General features: G+C 43.4%; 2 protein-coding genes across 2 annotated transcripts; both read right to left on the bottom strand.

Moving 5' to 3' along the window:
- Positions 1 to 1,552: 1,552 nt before the first annotated feature.
- gpr156 (G protein-coupled receptor 156) lies at positions 1,553 to 14,281 on the bottom strand. Its single transcript, XM_070838614.1, has 10 exons — positions 14,227 to 14,281; positions 11,477 to 11,629; positions 7,003 to 7,130; positions 6,765 to 6,900; positions 6,567 to 6,677; positions 5,851 to 5,976; positions 5,522 to 5,617; positions 4,204 to 4,440; positions 3,398 to 3,556; positions 1,553 to 2,929 (listed from the first exon to the last, which is right to left on the bottom strand). The coding sequence occupies exons 2-10, from the start codon at positions 11,591 to 11,593 to the stop codon at positions 1,553 to 1,555; spliced, it is 2,487 nt and encodes an 828-aa protein (XP_070694715.1). The 5' UTR covers positions 11,594 to 11,629; positions 14,227 to 14,281.
- On the bottom strand, positions 7,351 to 9,553 carry LOC139208844 (E3 ubiquitin-protein ligase TRIM21-like). Its single transcript, XM_070838603.1, has 2 exons — positions 9,526 to 9,553; positions 7,351 to 9,102 (listed from the first exon to the last, which is right to left on the bottom strand). Exon 2 carries the CDS (start codon positions 9,098 to 9,100, stop codon positions 7,445 to 7,447), a length of 1,656 nt encoding a protein of 551 aa, XP_070694704.1. The 5' UTR covers positions 9,101 to 9,102; positions 9,526 to 9,553; the 3' UTR covers positions 7,351 to 7,444.
- Positions 14,282 to 17,208: the final 2,927 nt, after the last annotated feature.

Below are 17,208 nucleotides of genomic sequence, written 5' to 3'. Positions count from 1 at the left end.
GTCTCTAAAACAGGCAGCAGAGCAGAAGTAATGCAAGACACTATTTTCCCTTCATATAGCAACACCTCCCCCGGCAAACACACACTTTCCCATTAGCAGAGGGGAAAAACAGAGAGACGGAAAGGAGATAGTGGGAGGGAGTGAGCAAGAGAGACAGGCCAAGACTAGAAAGAGAGATACAAAAAAGAAGCAGAGAGAATAATGCTGTTTTTGTCTGTGCTGCAGGAATATCATGAAAATGTCCAAATCTGTGCAGCTGTTTTGGTCATGATTAAAGTCACATGACAAATATTCTGATATCCTACATTTTTTCCATGGGCAGTCAGGTATTCAACATCAAGTCGCAGCCGGGAAAAGTGGGCATCTGAAAGATTCATGTTATCTGTGTAGCAAATACTTTGATTTTGTGTGATTAATTGCAAATTTGATGGTATTATCCACCACTAAGTGACAATTAAACACTGAAATGGTACCAAATCTTGAGACTCTGTCTTATAGAGGAGTCTAGTGTCCAAATCTACTTTTTAAACTCCATTCATATTATGCTTTCATGCTGTACATCCAAAAATGATGACCGACATCAAGCATAGAAACACTGGTTTGTTTGTGGGATTCTGCTCAAAATGTAAATGTGGAGGCTAGTTTTTGCCCCTTAGCTGGTTAATCTGAGCCTACACCAAGCCAGTGATGTATACACTTTCCATTTCAGTGTTCTTGCTGTGGTGGCTCCTATTCCTCCACTGAATAAAACCAGTGGGGGCTTGAAAATCAAAAGAACATACATACACTCACACACATTAGACACACACTCCAGGTAACTGTGACCTTTGCACATTAAATACCCTTAATAAATCAGCGCAGTAATACTGTGACAATAATGACACGTAATAAAAGGGAAAGCTGTGACCTGTTTTCGCCAGCTGCTCTGATGTAGAGTGTGGTGTGGTCTCTCGTAAACCAGCTGTACATTTGAAGCATCTGACAACAAATGTAGAGACAACGTAGAGGGTGGGAAAATTAAAGCAAAACTCAAACAAAAAAAAATGCAGACCATACAAAAAAAATGGCATGACAATATTTTAAGGAATGTGTTTGACAATGTAAAACAGTAATTCGGAGACAGAAAGAAATTCTGTACACCAAAACATCTACTAATAAATAATGAAATAAATACAGCATTTGCACAATAGTTAATATAGTGCACATTTTGACAATTCTGTATAAACTTTTGCTTTTGAGGCTTTTTTTTTTATTTGTTACTCTAAATGTCAGACTTTTTGGAAAGCAAATCTTTTCATTTGACAGCAGAAATATACAAATAATGCCGTAAGGAATATGAAAAAGGAGACAGCAGTGTGAGCTTTTGTGTTACAAAAGTTTCAAAAACAGTCTCATAAGTAAAAGCGCTGCTCTGTCCCATGATGCAAGATTCAAGAATACCAACGCTCTTTGTGCATGCTTTATCCTCCAAGTTAACTTTGTACAACATTTATTAGGACACGAATACAAGTGGTGGAAATGGATGAACATGTAAAGTGCAGTTAACCTGTGCTCACACAAAGGTGGGCTTGAGGTCTTCTTTGAATACCACAGGGTGTGAGGGGCGGTACAGGCTGGTGTAGCCTTCGTACTCGCTGTCAGAGGAGTCTGAGGAGCTGTCTGAGGACAGCAGAGAGCCTCGCTGCAGGCAGGACTCGCAGTAGGGACGGTGGTAGTAACAGTAGTCCGTAGAGCTGCTGGAGTCAGAGTCCCAGTAACCGCAGGAGTCTCTGATGCGTCTCTGGTGCGGCGCATTATCACCATCGGCCTCCACGTTAGGCGGAGCTGTGTGATTGTGCTCTGCACAAAGTAAGACTGAACATCTGTGGGACTTTGAAGCACACCGCTGACATTTTCTTATCGCTTCATTCCCTTCTGCATCCTCCTCCAGCTCCAGCTCGAGGTCAGCGTTGTGAGCCTGAAGGAGGGTACCATCCGCAGTGACCCCGTCAGGGTGCTTGTCTGCATTTGGGCGTTGACACTTGTCCCTTATCCTTCCACAAGCAGCAGTTTCTGAACTTGTGTAGAAGCACGGAGGAGCCAAACCTCTTCCGGAGGAGCGGAAGGGCGGACGACGCTTCCTCATCGCATAAGGGGAGATGCTGGGGTAGCGGAAGAGAACAGGTGGATGAGGGGATCGTGGAGTCCGTAGGGACAGAGGGGAAAATGTGGAGGCTTCAGGAAATTTTAGCTGAGAAGGCGTTCTGGACGTCTGACCGGGAGATCGAAGTACGATTTCCGTGACTGCGTCCACGCTCAGCTCCTGGAGGATCTCTTGTAACTGCTCACTGCTGACAAAACCAGCTGGTCTGGCGTTTTGTCCCTGCTTGTCCCCCCTCTGTCTGTTTAAAGTTTCAACCTGAGATGAGTTTAACCCTCTACGGGATTGTAGGGACGTGACAAACTGAACTGTCTCCTCTGCTGTCCTGAGTAAGCCAGGGGGCGGGAGGGACACGGGCTGTTTGAGATCCTCGCCTATTCTGGACTCAGCTGTGTCTCTGCCCTTAGGGCCGGTGATAGCAACACCTCTGTGGTTTTCACCTCCAGAAATATCATTGGGAAGAGGAGAAGCAGCAGCACAGGCTGAGGAGTTTGGAGTAGAGGGAGGCTCAGAGGACGGGGTAACAGAAGAAGATGAAACAGCAGCTGCAGTGAGGTGAGGAGAGAGATGTGGTGCTGTGACAGGGGATTTAGTGTCTGTCTGAGGTAGAGAAGAAGAAGATGGGCCGTCAGACTGAAGCTCTGTGGTCTGAGTGGAGGAGGAATTGAGGTTGGTGTTGGAGGAGTCCAAGTCCTGGTCCTTGGGGGACTGGCTGGCTGACATGAGTCGCAGGAGTTTATCCTTGGCATTGCTCACTTGCTCCTGCAGACTGTCAATCACAGCGTTCTTCTAGAAATTATAACAAAAAAAAAAACAAGCTTTAACACTCCGACAGGTGCCTCTGGATGTTTTCATTTTCTGCGTCATTTAGAGTGTTTTGACTCTAAATTAAAGTTATAGATTCCCCAGCCAATTTCCAATGTACTACTGCAATTTGATAGTAAAGCTAACAGAGAAAACTTCTAGAGAGAGAGAAGTGGCTGAGAGTAAAATCTGTCAGGCAACATGTTTTAGTGTTAGCAGGTGCTCCAAATATGCTCTCTGTGGGCAGACACCATCAGGAATAATCTGTGAAAGTGTAACTTAGATCAGTGACAACAAATGAAAACAAATCTGTAACATCACATCATGGCAAAATTCCTAGGTCCAAAAACCAGGCTCATGTGGATTGTATTTAATATTCCACAAGATGTTATTTAATGGTATTTAAAATATATATATATATATATATATATATATATATATATATTACGGTACCTCATTAAGGAGTTTTTTCATGGAGTTGTTCTCTCCCAGCAGGTAGTAGATCTCATCCTGGCTGTACGCTGAGGCCTGGCTCTTACTGGGGCTGCTGAAATACTTGGCCATCTGACTTGGGTTATTCTGATCTTCTTCAAACTGCCTCCACTGGGTCAGCTGCATGGTGTTGAGGAAAAAATGTACAATACATCACACGCCCTAATGAATCTTACACTGCATGTTTGACATGGCATCTTCTGACCAGGTGTTTTTTAGCGTATTGCTCACTGTTCAAACATTTCCTTCCTTTCCAACTAGAGATGCATTCCTTTATCGTAACATAAACCCGCTGCCAGACACTTAGAGAGTCATAAACCTGTTTGCAACAGCCTACGTAGTTTTGACTCATAAACACCTTCTGCGTGACTCACACTCCACTGATAGGCACGGCTAACTGGCACGCATGTGGAAAATTGAGGTGTGGGAACCACAGTCAATCACTCACTTAAGTTACTACTTTTGTCAAATCAAAAAGAGAAAGTCTTACATTCATGTCTCATTCATGTGTCATATGTCTGTGTATCTGCAGTTTCTGCCTGTCTGATTGTCTGACTGTTTTTAATGCTGCCTTCCAGACATAGTATCCTATGATTAGATGACAATCCTGCCTAAAAAAATAAACACCTGTCCCCGGTAGTTTCTGTTTTAGAGATACCACAAAAGTGCCAGGTTCATCAACAGAAAGAAAAAGATGCTCAAGGGATTTTGTTTACTAGAATGAAGACACTTTCATGTATCTTGTGTGTGAAACTGTTTTTTCTTACCTGAGGCACAAACAGCATGCAGTTGGTAGCCAGTGTGCAGATGAAAATAGCTCCAGCCACAGTGCTGTAGATCAGGTTGGGCCAGGCCTGCAGGAAGATGGACACAGGGACGGCCACAGCTGTGGAGAGGGTGACCAATGTGACTGCCGTTATGATGGTGGGAGACTGGTTGACCGGAGGGTGGCTAACGGTGCTGGTCAGCCCGGCTAGGTAAGTCCCATAGAGGAGAAGACCACCCTAAGGAGCAAAACAGGGGCAAGGTAAAGATATAGAACAAAGAAAAAAAGAAGGTCTTCTGACTATGAATGAAGTTAATAGCACTTTTACTGGTAACAGACTTCTTTTTCATTGTGGTATTTGAACTTTTACAGTGAGGCACAATAGGCAAAAACACATTCTTTTTTATGTACTGGTCAATTTTGAGATTTTGGGTTTTTTCTGTCTCCATAAAATGTTTTGTTTAAGACAAGTGGAAAGAAAACAGCCCAAAATACACACTTAGGTGTTCTTATCTTTTCATATCTATGTGTTTTCTCAAAGTAAGTGTTTTCTCATCCTTTGAGCCAGAAATCTCCACTTCAGTAGGACTTACACACACACCAAAAACATTTCCTGTTTTATTCCTATCTAATTTCTAATTTTGAGGGTTTTTACAGAGGATTTATATAACATTTTACTTCTGAAAATATGGAAAAAATCTTTTTGTATGGCTGTTGACAGTATTCTCTGCTTTATGGAGTAATAAAAAAGACATCCAAAATTCCTTCTGTAAAAACCTTTGGCTCTATCATGTCAACAAAATGAAACAAGAATTTTGAAACTGGCTCCATCCAATGTTTAACTTCTGGAAATGTGAGCAAACATTTCAGAATGCTAATACAAAAAATATTAGCAATGAACTGGGTTCACGGTGATATCTATTAGTTAAAACATTTACCCTAAACACCTGCAGTGTCTCCACATAAATAACAGCAGGATCTGATTACTTCTTTCACCGCTGATCTGCTTAGAAGTCATTTAATGCTAAACACTGAGTCTAGATATTCTTTTTGATCTTGGGCCTGCAGCTGTTCACCTCAGACACATTGAATTAAGCATCTGAAGTCCTTGTAATACTATACACAAGTTATGTGATATGAAGAAACCTCTCTTTAACCACACAGACTCACGTCTGTTATCTCTACGTTAAAACAAAGCACTTTTGCTCAAAGTGAAAAACACATTAAATAAAGTGTAAAACGATGAATCCTATCACTAACAATGATGGAACTTGAAGCAGATTTTTTTTTCATTGCATTCCTCCAGAGAGATTACTTACCTTCTGAACAGCAATGATGATGACCCACAGGTCCGAGTATACAGAGGAACAGGTGTCCAGCTGAGACAAAGAGTAGGAAATGTCTCTCTCCACCACCTAGGCCAGGAAATACCCACATAGTATGAGTAAGAGGAAACCTGAATATATCTGGCTACATCATCAACATCGCTTAGTAACATTACGGTATGAGCGTGAGGGAGTTTGTGGTTTTGCAGTCACATAATCAAACTTTCTTGCAATTTCTCACTGTTCTGTCATTAAACGGAACAAAACTGTAACTTGTCTTACGACGCGCGATTCAGCCACATAAAGCCACCTTTAAGTTCTACCTTGACGGCAGCTCCCACAGACCATGAACACCTGATGGGGTCTGCGAGGTTCCAGGCGGTGAGAACCAGCATGTCCACCAGGATCAGCAGAGCCACCATGCCCATCAGCTGGATGTCTCGGATGATCTGAAACAGAAGGCAAAGTCACCAATGACGTCATGATACGGCGTTTTCATCCACATCACTGTGGCAAACATTGTTACACTGGCCAGGTACAAGTTAAGGAATACCATTAGGTTAGTTTGGAAGTGAAATATAAAATGAAGCTATACAATTACACTAACAGGGTGTCAGAGAAAAATATTGCTAGATGATCTATTAAAGAAACAGACTCGCAAACAAGCAAGACCAACAACATGACATCCTAAACTGATGTAATAAGTAGAAGACCAGAGAATATCATTTGGGAACTAATATGTGATGACAAATGAAAATCAGTAGATAATAGAAATTGAATCCTTTGTCCTGGAAATCTCAGTCATGCATCATCGTCTGCTGTCTTTATTCAAATCTTACCCCACTTATAACACACCTGGAGTAAAATACCAGCCGCAATGTAAGACTGTTCGTGACAGACATAAAGCTAGCCTCTGAAAACCGATTTAGAATGTAATTAATGCATCCCACTGTGACAAAAATACAAAAGTAAAAACAAGACAAGGTCACTGATGCTGGAAATAGACGTGACCACCAGGAGGCCGGTGGAGGATGCCTACCACTCTCTTGTCAGGCACTCGCTGGGTGAACACTCTGTACAGTCTCCACGTCTTCCCCAAAATTGGGCCAAACACCAGGGTACTGCCGACACACAGAGTCCACATCCGAGCCTGTCGGAGGGAGCACTTAGTAGTTATCCAACCATGATTTATCCAGCAATATAATGGAAGAGGATTCAGGGAGGGGGTGGGGCTTACCTGCAGCACAGCCGTCGATGCTCCACCTTGTGAGTGTGCTCGTTCGTCGATGGCAAACAGGAAGCCGCTGCTGTAGGTGAGGACGCTTCCAAAGAGAGTCAGGATGTTCAGGTTGGGACTGGACATCTTCACTATCCTGATAATACAACATGTGCACACAAATGATTCGTTCATTTCCATCAACAGCTCTTTAATGTTCATATATATTTATATGTATGTGCTGCACTTTGTAGTCTACCTGTTGTTTTTGAAGCGCAGGGTGAAGAGGAGGAAGCAGAAAGCCAGCAGGATGCCACCGGAGAGCAGCGTCCACACCACAGCGCTTAACACTGGGGAGAGAGGCCGCCTTGGGAGCTCCACTGCCATCTGCACACATACACACACACACACATAGAAAAACCCCTTCAAATCAAGCCTTAGATATTACAGATGCACCTCATATACATGTGCATTATGTGATTGTTGTTTTTATGTGTTCTAAACTTGTGGTTTTGTGGATGGAAAAGCAACAAAAAGAAGCACTCAGGATTCAGATGAGTAAACCAACTTTATTACAACAAACACATCAACAAACGTCACCCTAAACCTTTGCTAGCTTTCTTCTAAAACACCAGAAATTATTTTAAAAACAAAGGTTGAAAGCATTCAAGTAACAGGAAGATATTAAATACTGTCAGATTTTAGACATTGACAGGTGAGATTATCAGAGGAGCAGAGTTGATCCCGCCGTGATTACGCCGGGGGTTAAAGTAAGGGAAAAGTCTTTCATTGAATGAGAATCCAGTGAATGAGTAGATATGAGAAGCAGAGTCCACGTTGTAAAAAGAAACCTGCCCCCACTCCAGATCCACGTACACCCCGACCCTCTGGGGCTTCTCCACCAGCGGCACTTGTATAGGAGTGTTGTGTAGGGCCCAGTAGCTGGTGTCCTTTCTCATCGCCAGGGCCCAGTAGCCGCTTTCAGGGTTTACTACGCACCCTCCTTTTCTGCTGACGGATTCAAGCCCGACTCCAATGTCCCACTCTGTTTTCTCTTTCACTTGGACCTCATAGTACAGCCTGCCAGAGGAGAAATGCTCCTTTCCCAAAACGCTTACACCGGGGTAAAATCTCGCTGGATTATCCGGCAGGCTCAGCGCCACATCGCCATGATAGACCTGTTTCCTGTTTTCAGATAGCACCAGTTTGGGATGAGCTGTATCGGGGTCCAGAGTCACGTCCACAGCACACTGCTGAGCCCTCTGACATTCGGTCTCGCATAGCCTCTTCACGTCAGCCTTTACTGCCTCCTCCAGCTGACACGCTACTTTCCTGACTGCTCTCCTCACTGTGCCCACATACAGAGCACCCTCTAAGCGGGTGTCAGACCAGCCTTTGGTGGCTGGCAGTGTGGAGAAAGCTGGAAAGCTCTGGAGAAGGAAGATGTCGTCTTCAGCGCGTGAGAGCTGCTCCAGCTCAGCGCTTGTCCGCCTCAGCTCATCGATCTCCTGCTGCAGCTCCGTGATGAGTCCGCCAGCCCTGTTTTCGACGTGCCTCTGCTTTGCACTGATCATCTCCACCACTTCGGCTTTTCCTCTCTGAACAAAGTGAAGCAGTTTGTCGAAAACTTGCAAACTCTCCTCAATCTCGCTTTGTGCGTTCCCTCTGCTGAGCTCAACGGTTTGATTGATTTCGCTGATTTTCTGAAGTCGGCCCTGGATCATTTCCTCCATCTTTGCGTTCATCCTTCCAATCTGAGCTCTTCTGTCTCTGCTCTCATCTTCTACAGGTACAGTGTGATGAGCCCTGTGGTCTCTTTTAACGCAGACCTGACACACATACGAATGGTCGGTCTTACAGAACAGCTCCAGCAGTTTCTCGTGCTTCTTACACACTCTGTCTTGCATGTTCATTAGGGGGTTGATCAGGCGGTGCTTCTTGAAGGTGCCTAGAACATGATGGGGCTCCAGGTGAGTCTCACAGAAGGAGGCCAAACAGTCTTGGCAGGATTTCAGAGCCTTGACTCTTTTTCCAACACACACATCACAAGAAACGTCCCCTTTACGACCTGAGCTCTGATCATCAGTACTGGCTTCATTTCCGCCTTTCTTTTCCAACGACTTCTTGAACTGAGAAGCCACCTCGGATATGAAGGTGTTAACTTTGAGCTCAGGCCTCCTGTAGAACTTCTGCTTGCACATTGGGCACTGCGACAGAGCAGCACTCTGCCAGTATCCTTGTATGCAGTCCCTACAGAAGTTGTGCCCACAAGGAGTGGAGACCGGTTGGTTGAACAAATCCAGACAGATGGGGCAAAGAAGCTGCTCCTCAGACAGCACGCTGCCAGCAGTAGACATGTCTGGGAACACATCCAGAGAAGACAAGCAGGTGGGATTTCATGGAATAGGTTGGCTCTAGCTGTTGTATTTTTTCTTTCTACTGTAGCATTAGGTTTAGAAACAGTTGTGCCTGATGAGCCGTCCAGAAATAGTAACAAATGCATGGTGTTACATTTCATCAGGATATCTAATTTTAGCAGAACAGTTTTCATGTCCTCTGAGTTTAACAGGCAATGATAAGAATGAATTGGTAGGACATTAAAATGAAGTAGCACAGTAAATGTAAAATACAATCTTGTCACATATCTATTACCTTAACAAAGCAAACACAGTGCCGCTCACTGTTCCCTTCCCCTGGGGCGAAGATAATATCTGCACTTTTAGACAGATGCATGCATAAATCAACATCATAAAGCATGAAAGACATCAAAGAGATAACTCACCTTGATTGTATGTGGCGTAGCATGGAGAGGAAAGGAGAATGTAGGCGAGTGTTTGTGTTCACTGACACAGTGTCTCTACTACTCTAGTTTCTATTTTAGAGAGACACATCAGACTGCCTTGTGCCTGCCTCATATGTTGCTCACTCTTCTCTTAAAGGCACCAGTCACTGAGACCATACTAAACATAGCTTCATCTTTCCAGATATCTACTATTGAGCTGACCTCTGTGGTGAATAAAGTGTTTCTAATGTGTTTTCATTAGATGTGTTTCATTTGTGTGGGTGTTTTCTGTGATGGACAAAAACTACATCCGACAACATTTAGACTCATTTAAAAATGTAAATCACACTGTATATATTCAGTCGTGTGTCATTAATGTGACTGGTGTGTTAGAAGCAATGTCAAAATAATGGACTACATACTCAATAGAAATATCAATATTTCAGTTGAAATATATTTAGACTAGATAGGATATCTTTTTACCCTTTAACCTTTTGGAGAGCCAAAAATATTCTGTCTCATGGTGGATTTCATGAAGCGATGTGTCTGAGATTATATGAGCCTGGACATGTCAGCACCGCCTGGAACTGCCATTTGTGTGTGTGTGTGTGTGTGTGTGTGTGTATATATATAGATAGATATATATATAGATAGATACATAGACTACAGCACATATTGTAATGTGAATGAGCTGTGGGACTCACTGCTTAATGGCATTATGACCATGGACTGTTTTTGATTGGCTGAATTGAATACAGGTGAGTCTGACTTGAAGACACACAGAGTTCCTGTGTTAGGAGGGGAGGTCTGTTGACTCCTGTAGGAAGTCAGACTGTTGGAGAATCTCATGTGTCACTTCTTGCCGTCTGATGTGACACTGATGTTGACTATATGGCCATGTGGAAAGTGCCAAATATGGTCACTTTTTATACTTTATTCATTAAAAAATTAGTAAATACTTTAAAACGGTGTTGTTCAAAATGTCAGGTGCCACTTTTCAAAAGTTATATGCTGCTTTTTACTCCATAAGAACCTGCCTCCTCTTACGGCACACTAGTGATTAACATGAAAACGCCATAAATGCCACTGATAGGTTACTGAAGCTTTGAACTTACTGGATATACAAAACATAAGAAAGGCCTCTATGAAAAATGCTGTAAAAGCAGTGTTTTTGGTAGGGTTTTTACAGCACATAAAGCTGCATTTTAATGTTACTCACCGCAGCGCTGTTAAAAGCAGTGGGGTTTACTCCTTTTTATGGCTTAAAAAGCTGCAGTTAACATTACACGGCGTAAAAAGTGGCATCCTGATAGTTTGAACGCTGCCTCTTACAGCACTTTTTAACAAATAGAGTATGAAAAGAGACAACATGTCACTTTCTTGTCACTCTTTCTACGCTGTCCAGTAGTTGGACGTTGTACCAAGCTCAAAGTCTCACCAAACGGGAAAGTTAAGTTCATGTTTTTGTTATAAATATTTTTGTATGTATGTGTATTGTTAGCTTTTTTTGGGGTCTTAATAGCGTGGGAGGGAGTACAGGTGAGGGAGGAGTAACTACAAGCCCATTGACAGGGACTTTCAAATGGTTTCCCTTTAAGCCGGTGATGGCTGTGGTTTGCAGTGCCTGTTCAATCTTGCCTTGGTTGATAATTTTCAGTGCCTCCTGTGTTGATGTTGCCAACGTGCCATGTTTTTAAATGGTGTGCCTTAAGCTAGAGCCCTGTGTGTGATAGTTATTCACCTTAATGGCAACCCTTGGCTGTCCTGGTGTGGCTAGCTGCCCCTAAGTGTTTGTAGCCCTAGTAGATTTTATGCAAATTTAGGGTGGGTGTGTATGTGCACGCACAGGTGTGTCCATGTATGTGTGTTGACTTAAGATATGTGCACTGTATGTCAGTGCCTGATATTGCTGGTTTTGCACATTTGTATCTATATGTTTGTGTGAGATTACCGTGCTGAGACTGCATAGTCTCTGCAGAATGTCGAGGCCCTCCTGCCTGTTGACTCCTGAGTGGATGAAGCAGAGTGGGGAATCACACTGGGAGCTGCAGTTCAGCTCAGGCTTCATGACTGACCCCAGTCTGTCCACTTTCACACACACATTCTGGGGAGCAAGCAGATGATATGACGGACATGATGACTCGTGATAATTAAAGACATTGGTCTTTGTAAAACTGTCCTACGGCCATTCAGAGGCAAAGTTAGAAATTCTTTGTTCCCCGTTTGTTTAAAACATTTTTCTCCGGTCCTTTTTATGTATCGGACAAACGAGAGCACCCACTGAGCTCCAAGACAGAGGGCACTGGAGACCACTGAAACACACTTTATGTGATGTCCTGCTTCTACTTCTGGGTCTATAATTCATTCAACAGTTGTAAGACTTGGTGCCACCACAGTGTGGTGCTCTGACAGAAACCTCTGAGAGGAGGAGTGACGGTAACGCAGATGTGATTTTCCTCTACATTGATATTAAACAAAGGGAAAAAGCTTTGGATCATAAGCATAAACCCAGCAGATGCTCAGATTAGGCCAAAACTAAGGTTAGACCAAAAATGTCCAAATAAAATGCCAATATTTTTACCACCACAAAACAAACTGAGAGGCCAGGACTGTGCCAGCGTGACAGGAAGCCTGTGCGTTTTCTGCTTATCCTCAGTTTCCACTAGCACAGCGCCATCACTGAGGTGAACGAGCCAACACTGGATCACACACACATCTGTGCAAAGGCGAAAGTCAGAGAGAAATGAAAGAAAATGTAACGATTGCAAGATACCAAATCTATCATTCGCAGTTCCACAGAGGGATGCATAATCTGCAGTCTGCCGTGTTACTTAAAGCGTCTGAGAGAGTATCACCAAACAAATGTTTGTCACTCTTGCCGCAGGCATTTTTATGAGACTCTCCATGCTGCACTGACATGTTGCAGATTTAATGATGTGGCATGATTTCACCTGATACTCTGAGCTGTGACTAGTACAGACTGGGAGACTGATCGCTGTAAATGCTGCACTGACTCAGCTGCACGTTGCTGAGACGATGTGGGACCGCTTGTATCGATACAAATTGGCAGACAGGTGAGTGTTTACATGAGCAGCTTGTTATTGGGCAACACATGTGTTGTCATTGTCTGTAGGATGACTAAGACACCCAAGTGGTTTTGGGGTAGTGGGATCCTGAGATTCAAACAGAGCAGAACGGTGTGGGAAATCTATGTTAAAAAACTAAAATGGATTTGAATATCAGATGGAAACTAAGCTGTAATCCACCCAATATAAGATGAAGATGTTCTACGTGAAAGATTTGCTGGGTGTGAGTTACTAAGTGAAGAGCACAGTGACCCATTTCCAGAAATTAATGGTGTCAACAGAACAATGAGGCCCACTGGGCAGCATATCTGGGAAATGTCTGGAGTTCCTGTTCATGTCCTTTCGTCACTTTCCAAGTTTAGATCACAGTTCTGCTGCTTCCCGCAGGAAAAGCCGGCAGAGAGAGGCATTTCCGCCAGTTTTTCAAAAAATCCTGCCTCAGTAGGATTCAGTTTGGGAGAAAACCCGCCACCCTGGAGAGGTCAACAAAGACCGGCCACCATTCAGCTGTGGGGGTCACTGTGCAGGCAGAGAGAACAGGGCCATTCCCCAGCCTGACTTAGGTTTTATGGACATGTTTTGACAGTTCAGAATAGTCATGAGGAGTGTCTTTTGAAGTCCTGAAGGCTAAACCGCAAGTAATACCTGAGCTACCTGTAGCCTTGAATGTCTTACTTAAATGTAGGGTGGGCCTAACCTCCGCTCAGCTTAGCTTTCACTTGCCTTTGGGCTTCTCTTTAAGTTTAATTTTTCTTGAATTTATTAAACTATCTGAGATATTTTCACCATTTCTGACAGGCCTGTGGGCTCCGAGAGACAGAACTGAGTTTCACACGGCCTGTTCCATAAAACTTTTAATAAAATATGGAGTAAAGCCCTCTCATTGTCCTGTCAATCCCTCTGTTTCTCTTTTAAGATTTTTTTTTTTTAAAGCTTAGAAGATTGTAACCACGGGCGCTGCCAGATGTAAAGCCAGGTTCAGGGGCCAATATTGAAACATTCCTCCTCAGTCAGTAATCCGTTTATAAGTTTATTCTTTAAGCTGTGTTAGAATGCAATTACTGGCAATGAAATCCCGCCTCAGGCCTGCATGGCGCACGTCATTTCTGGGCACATGGTGCATTTTACAACCTCGTTATACAGAATTAATAAGCCAATTTGTCTATGTACAGTAACCATGTCGTCACTTCAAGCAAAACACCTGACATGACACCTGAAATGCTCCACAGTAGGGATGTAACTTTTCGGTTGATGTACATAAAATAATAATAATAATGATAAGAAGAAGAAGAAGAAGAAGAATAGTAATTAAGAGGGGAAACCATGTTACATCGCTGACTTATTAATGTTGAAAAGTTTTAAATTGTAGGTTGTGTGACATTTATGTAAATGTGTGATGTCCAACGGGAAATGTATCGACTTTTGATTCAAGCGATCATGTTCGGTTTGAAAGAGATGCGTAAAAACGTGCTCACTCGCTGCTGCATCAATGTTGTTGCACGCTAAAATAACAAACTTGTCAATCAAAGTGCTCAAATCAAAGAAACCCAGACCTGGACCAGCACAGAAATAAAAGACAAGAACTCGTTAAAGAAAAAGTTTAAAAGGAGCAAACCTCGGCCACCAAAGCGCACGGAGGATCCCATCGCCGCGTCCCGCTCCACGCTCCATTGCGCAACACTCAAAGAAGTTGTAATGAAAATAGAAAATAAATGACTGGATATGTTGTCTAACATAGCTACAAAGGTCTCATGGCTGCAAACGTGTATTGAATCTGCTCATCAAACGGTCAGTCCACAGCCCGAGAAGATCCTGTCACTCTGGAAAAGTTCACCAGACTGCCGGAGTTTCATTTGAGCACCGGGGGAGGGAAGTGTGTGTGTGTGTGTGTGTGTGTCAGGGATAGGAGGTGTGTTTGTGTGTGTGTGTGTGTTTGTGTGTGTGTCTGCTCTCTCTCCCTCTCTCTCTTTCTCCACTTCTCTCTTTCTTTTGTGAGCTTTCCAGCCCCAACTGCCCACCAAATGGGTTTCAGAGTGTGATGTGACCCATGCGGTGCAGGAGGACAGTGTGGGTGCAGCATGTAGCAGGAGCCCCGGGGGACTGGGTGGCACACTCTGTGTCCACAGAGCAAATAAATATACTGAATAACAGCACTTGTTTTAATGGAAAGAGAAACACACATCGTCTCTAGGTGGTTTTTCAAAAGCAGACCTCCACAAAGGGATAGCAAAATAATGCTGCTGGCAGATAAATCATACCGAGGGACAAAAGTGTAGCTTCTGTCTGAGTGCAGTGAGCCAGCAGAAGTAGCTCTGCATTTGTTCCGCCAGCCATAGGAGGCATAAAGGTGTTATTAAGATGTCACGGAGATTTATAGTGTGAGCCTACACACCAGGTCATTCCTGATGAGGGAGTGTCACCACCACTGACAGCTGTAAGTGGGGAGCAGAGACACATAGAGACATTATTCATTATTAAAGGAGAGGAGAATATGTGGATATTTATTCATACGGTCCTCAATCCTTCAATTCAATCTCTCTTTCTCTCTCTCTCTCTCTCTCTCACACACACACACCCAAAAACAAACACACACACGGTTTTCTTTCTCCTGGTTGCACTTCAAATCAGACTGCACTAAAATGTTTCCTTTCAAATGTTTGGTTTTGTTGAAAATTGCATTTTGGAGGCATTCCCTGGGTTTAAGCCTCAAATGCACTTCATTTAGGGATTTAAACCTTATTTTTCTCCAAAAACAGGCTGCTCACATAGTCAATGTTAAGTTTCACTTACAGTCTCCAAACATGTTTTCTATCAGGGCAGATTTTTTTGCATCAATTCCAGTTTATAGCGATAAAAGCAAGCATGGCGATTCATCACTGGAGGAAAAAGATGGTTGGCTCCAGGTTCTCTAGAAGGAGATTCATCATTGTGTTTGAAGGTTTAAATTATAACCCCATGTGATTTTGTGTAAGTCTAGTGCAAAGGGCCAGCAGAATGCAAAACAGTTTTTCAAAACCAAAGCCGCTTCATGCAAGATTTTACTTTGTAAAAATTAGAAAAAGACTGGAAGATGAAACTTGCAAGCATTAGGCAGATCAATCCAACAACCAACTTTACACTCATGTATTCAGATTAGTGAAAGAGCTTTTCTGGACCAAATACACGCTCCTGTACATCCTATGGAAACCTTTGCATGTTAGGACACAGACTGCTGTTGTAGCAAACAACATCAAAACCAGAGAGAATGCCAGCAGCATGAGCAGATAGGTTCCCTTAGTTCCGTCATCTCAAAAAGGACATTTAAATGTTCATTAGACAACAGGATTCTCTGTTAACCAACGCTGGTACTGTAACTGGTAGGATCCTCTCTTAATGTGGACTAACTTCCACTTCTGAGGACAAAACCCTCCAACAAATACTGAAGAAATCTGTTGTCAACATATCAAAGATGAAAAACTCTGTGGCCTTGCAGAAATAGTGAGCTGTAGAAGAAAATGAGACAGTAGCCCATAAACCCAACATTTTCACTTCAGATCAAATGTCACTGCGTTAGCACGCCATTGAAGGACTGAAGCACTGTTGCCTGCTCTGTTACATCCAAAGCGTGGCAGTCACTCTCAGGTTTCCCTCAAGATCAGGTTCATGATAGACTGCAACAGTGGCAGGTGGACTGCAGAGACGCTCAGATTACTTGGAGCGTAAATATTTCATCTGGGGGCTGTTACTCAAAAAGCAGGAGTCAAAGAGGAGAAGCTGTCAGGGAAGGTGAGCTGAATGAAACAGGACACGCGTCGTTCTACTGAGGTTACCAGGGATCAATTCAAACATTAAGATGCCATAATTACCAAATACAGGTGTCACTGAGGGTCGCCATCTTTTTCCTGAACTGCAGTGTTGTGCACATGGATCAGCTGGAAGTCCACCAACAAAAATAAATAACAAGCAAAGCTTTTAAGCCTGACACACTGTTTCCTGTGGAATCACTCCTGACAGGCAGCACCACCGTTTCCTGACATCTGCTGCCGTGATTCAACATCTGACCGCGGTGCAGTTTGTCCCACCGATCTGCAGAGAGCGTTTTAAGACAGTGTGGGTGGAAATGCATTGTTCTGTTTGTGAAGAATCACCAACCCCTTTCCAGCCCTAGCCTGTCCCTGCCAGAGCCTGGACGCTCCCCTGTGACATGCCTGGGTCTGCCCAATAACAGACCCAGAGACAAATCCTTCTCTGGAACGCTGCGGCTCCTCCTGCAGTGTTGCTATGGACCTGGATTAGCAGCATTGGATCAAAGCTCCCCAGCATGCTCCAGTCATGGTGTTTCTACTAAAGGCAGCGATTGTGATAAATGTAGGCAAAAAATAGCATCCGTCTATTCACCTTGTTTTCAGTTTAAGTGTTGAAAAGCAGCATAGCAACAGATGATGCAATAACAGCCGGATAATGCGACAATTATTTACTTCCTTTTAGCTCGGTTTTGATCTCCACCACCACCTGAAGAAAATAACTGTTTGATGCCTGGCTGGTAGCATGCAATGGTTTTTTTTAGACCATTTGATCCATATATAAAAACATTGATGAAGCAGCTTTAAAGTACAGT

This window comes from Pempheris klunzingeri, chromosome 10 (genome assembly GCF_042242105.1).
Source record: "Pempheris klunzingeri isolate RE-2024b chromosome 10, fPemKlu1.hap1, whole genome shotgun sequence".
In the NCBI taxonomy this organism is placed as follows: domain Eukaryota; kingdom Metazoa; phylum Chordata; class Actinopteri; order Acropomatiformes; family Pempheridae; genus Pempheris; species Pempheris klunzingeri.
This window is presented reverse-complemented; position numbering and strand designations above follow the sequence as displayed.

What these genes read in the sequence shown, in the direction of transcription:
- LOC139208844 (XM_070838603.1), bottom strand. Translation starts at nt 9,100, where the DNA reads ATGTCTACTGCTGGCAGCGTGCTGTCTGAGGAGCAGCTTCTTTGCCCC.
- gpr156 (XM_070838614.1), bottom strand. Translation starts at nt 11,593, where the DNA reads ATGAAGCCTGAGCTGAACTGCAGCTCCCAGTGTGATTCCCCACTCTGC. An exon ending in GACTATGCAGTCTCAGCACG is followed by an intron (nt 7,131 to 11,476) that starts GTAATCTCACAC and finishes GTATGTGTGCAG; the next exon opens with ATGGCAGTGGAGCTCCCAAG. An exon ending in GCATGCTGTTTGTGCCTCAG is followed by an intron (nt 3,557 to 4,203) that starts GTAAGAAAAAAC and finishes AACACCATGCAG; the next exon opens with CTGACCCAGTGGAGGCAGTT.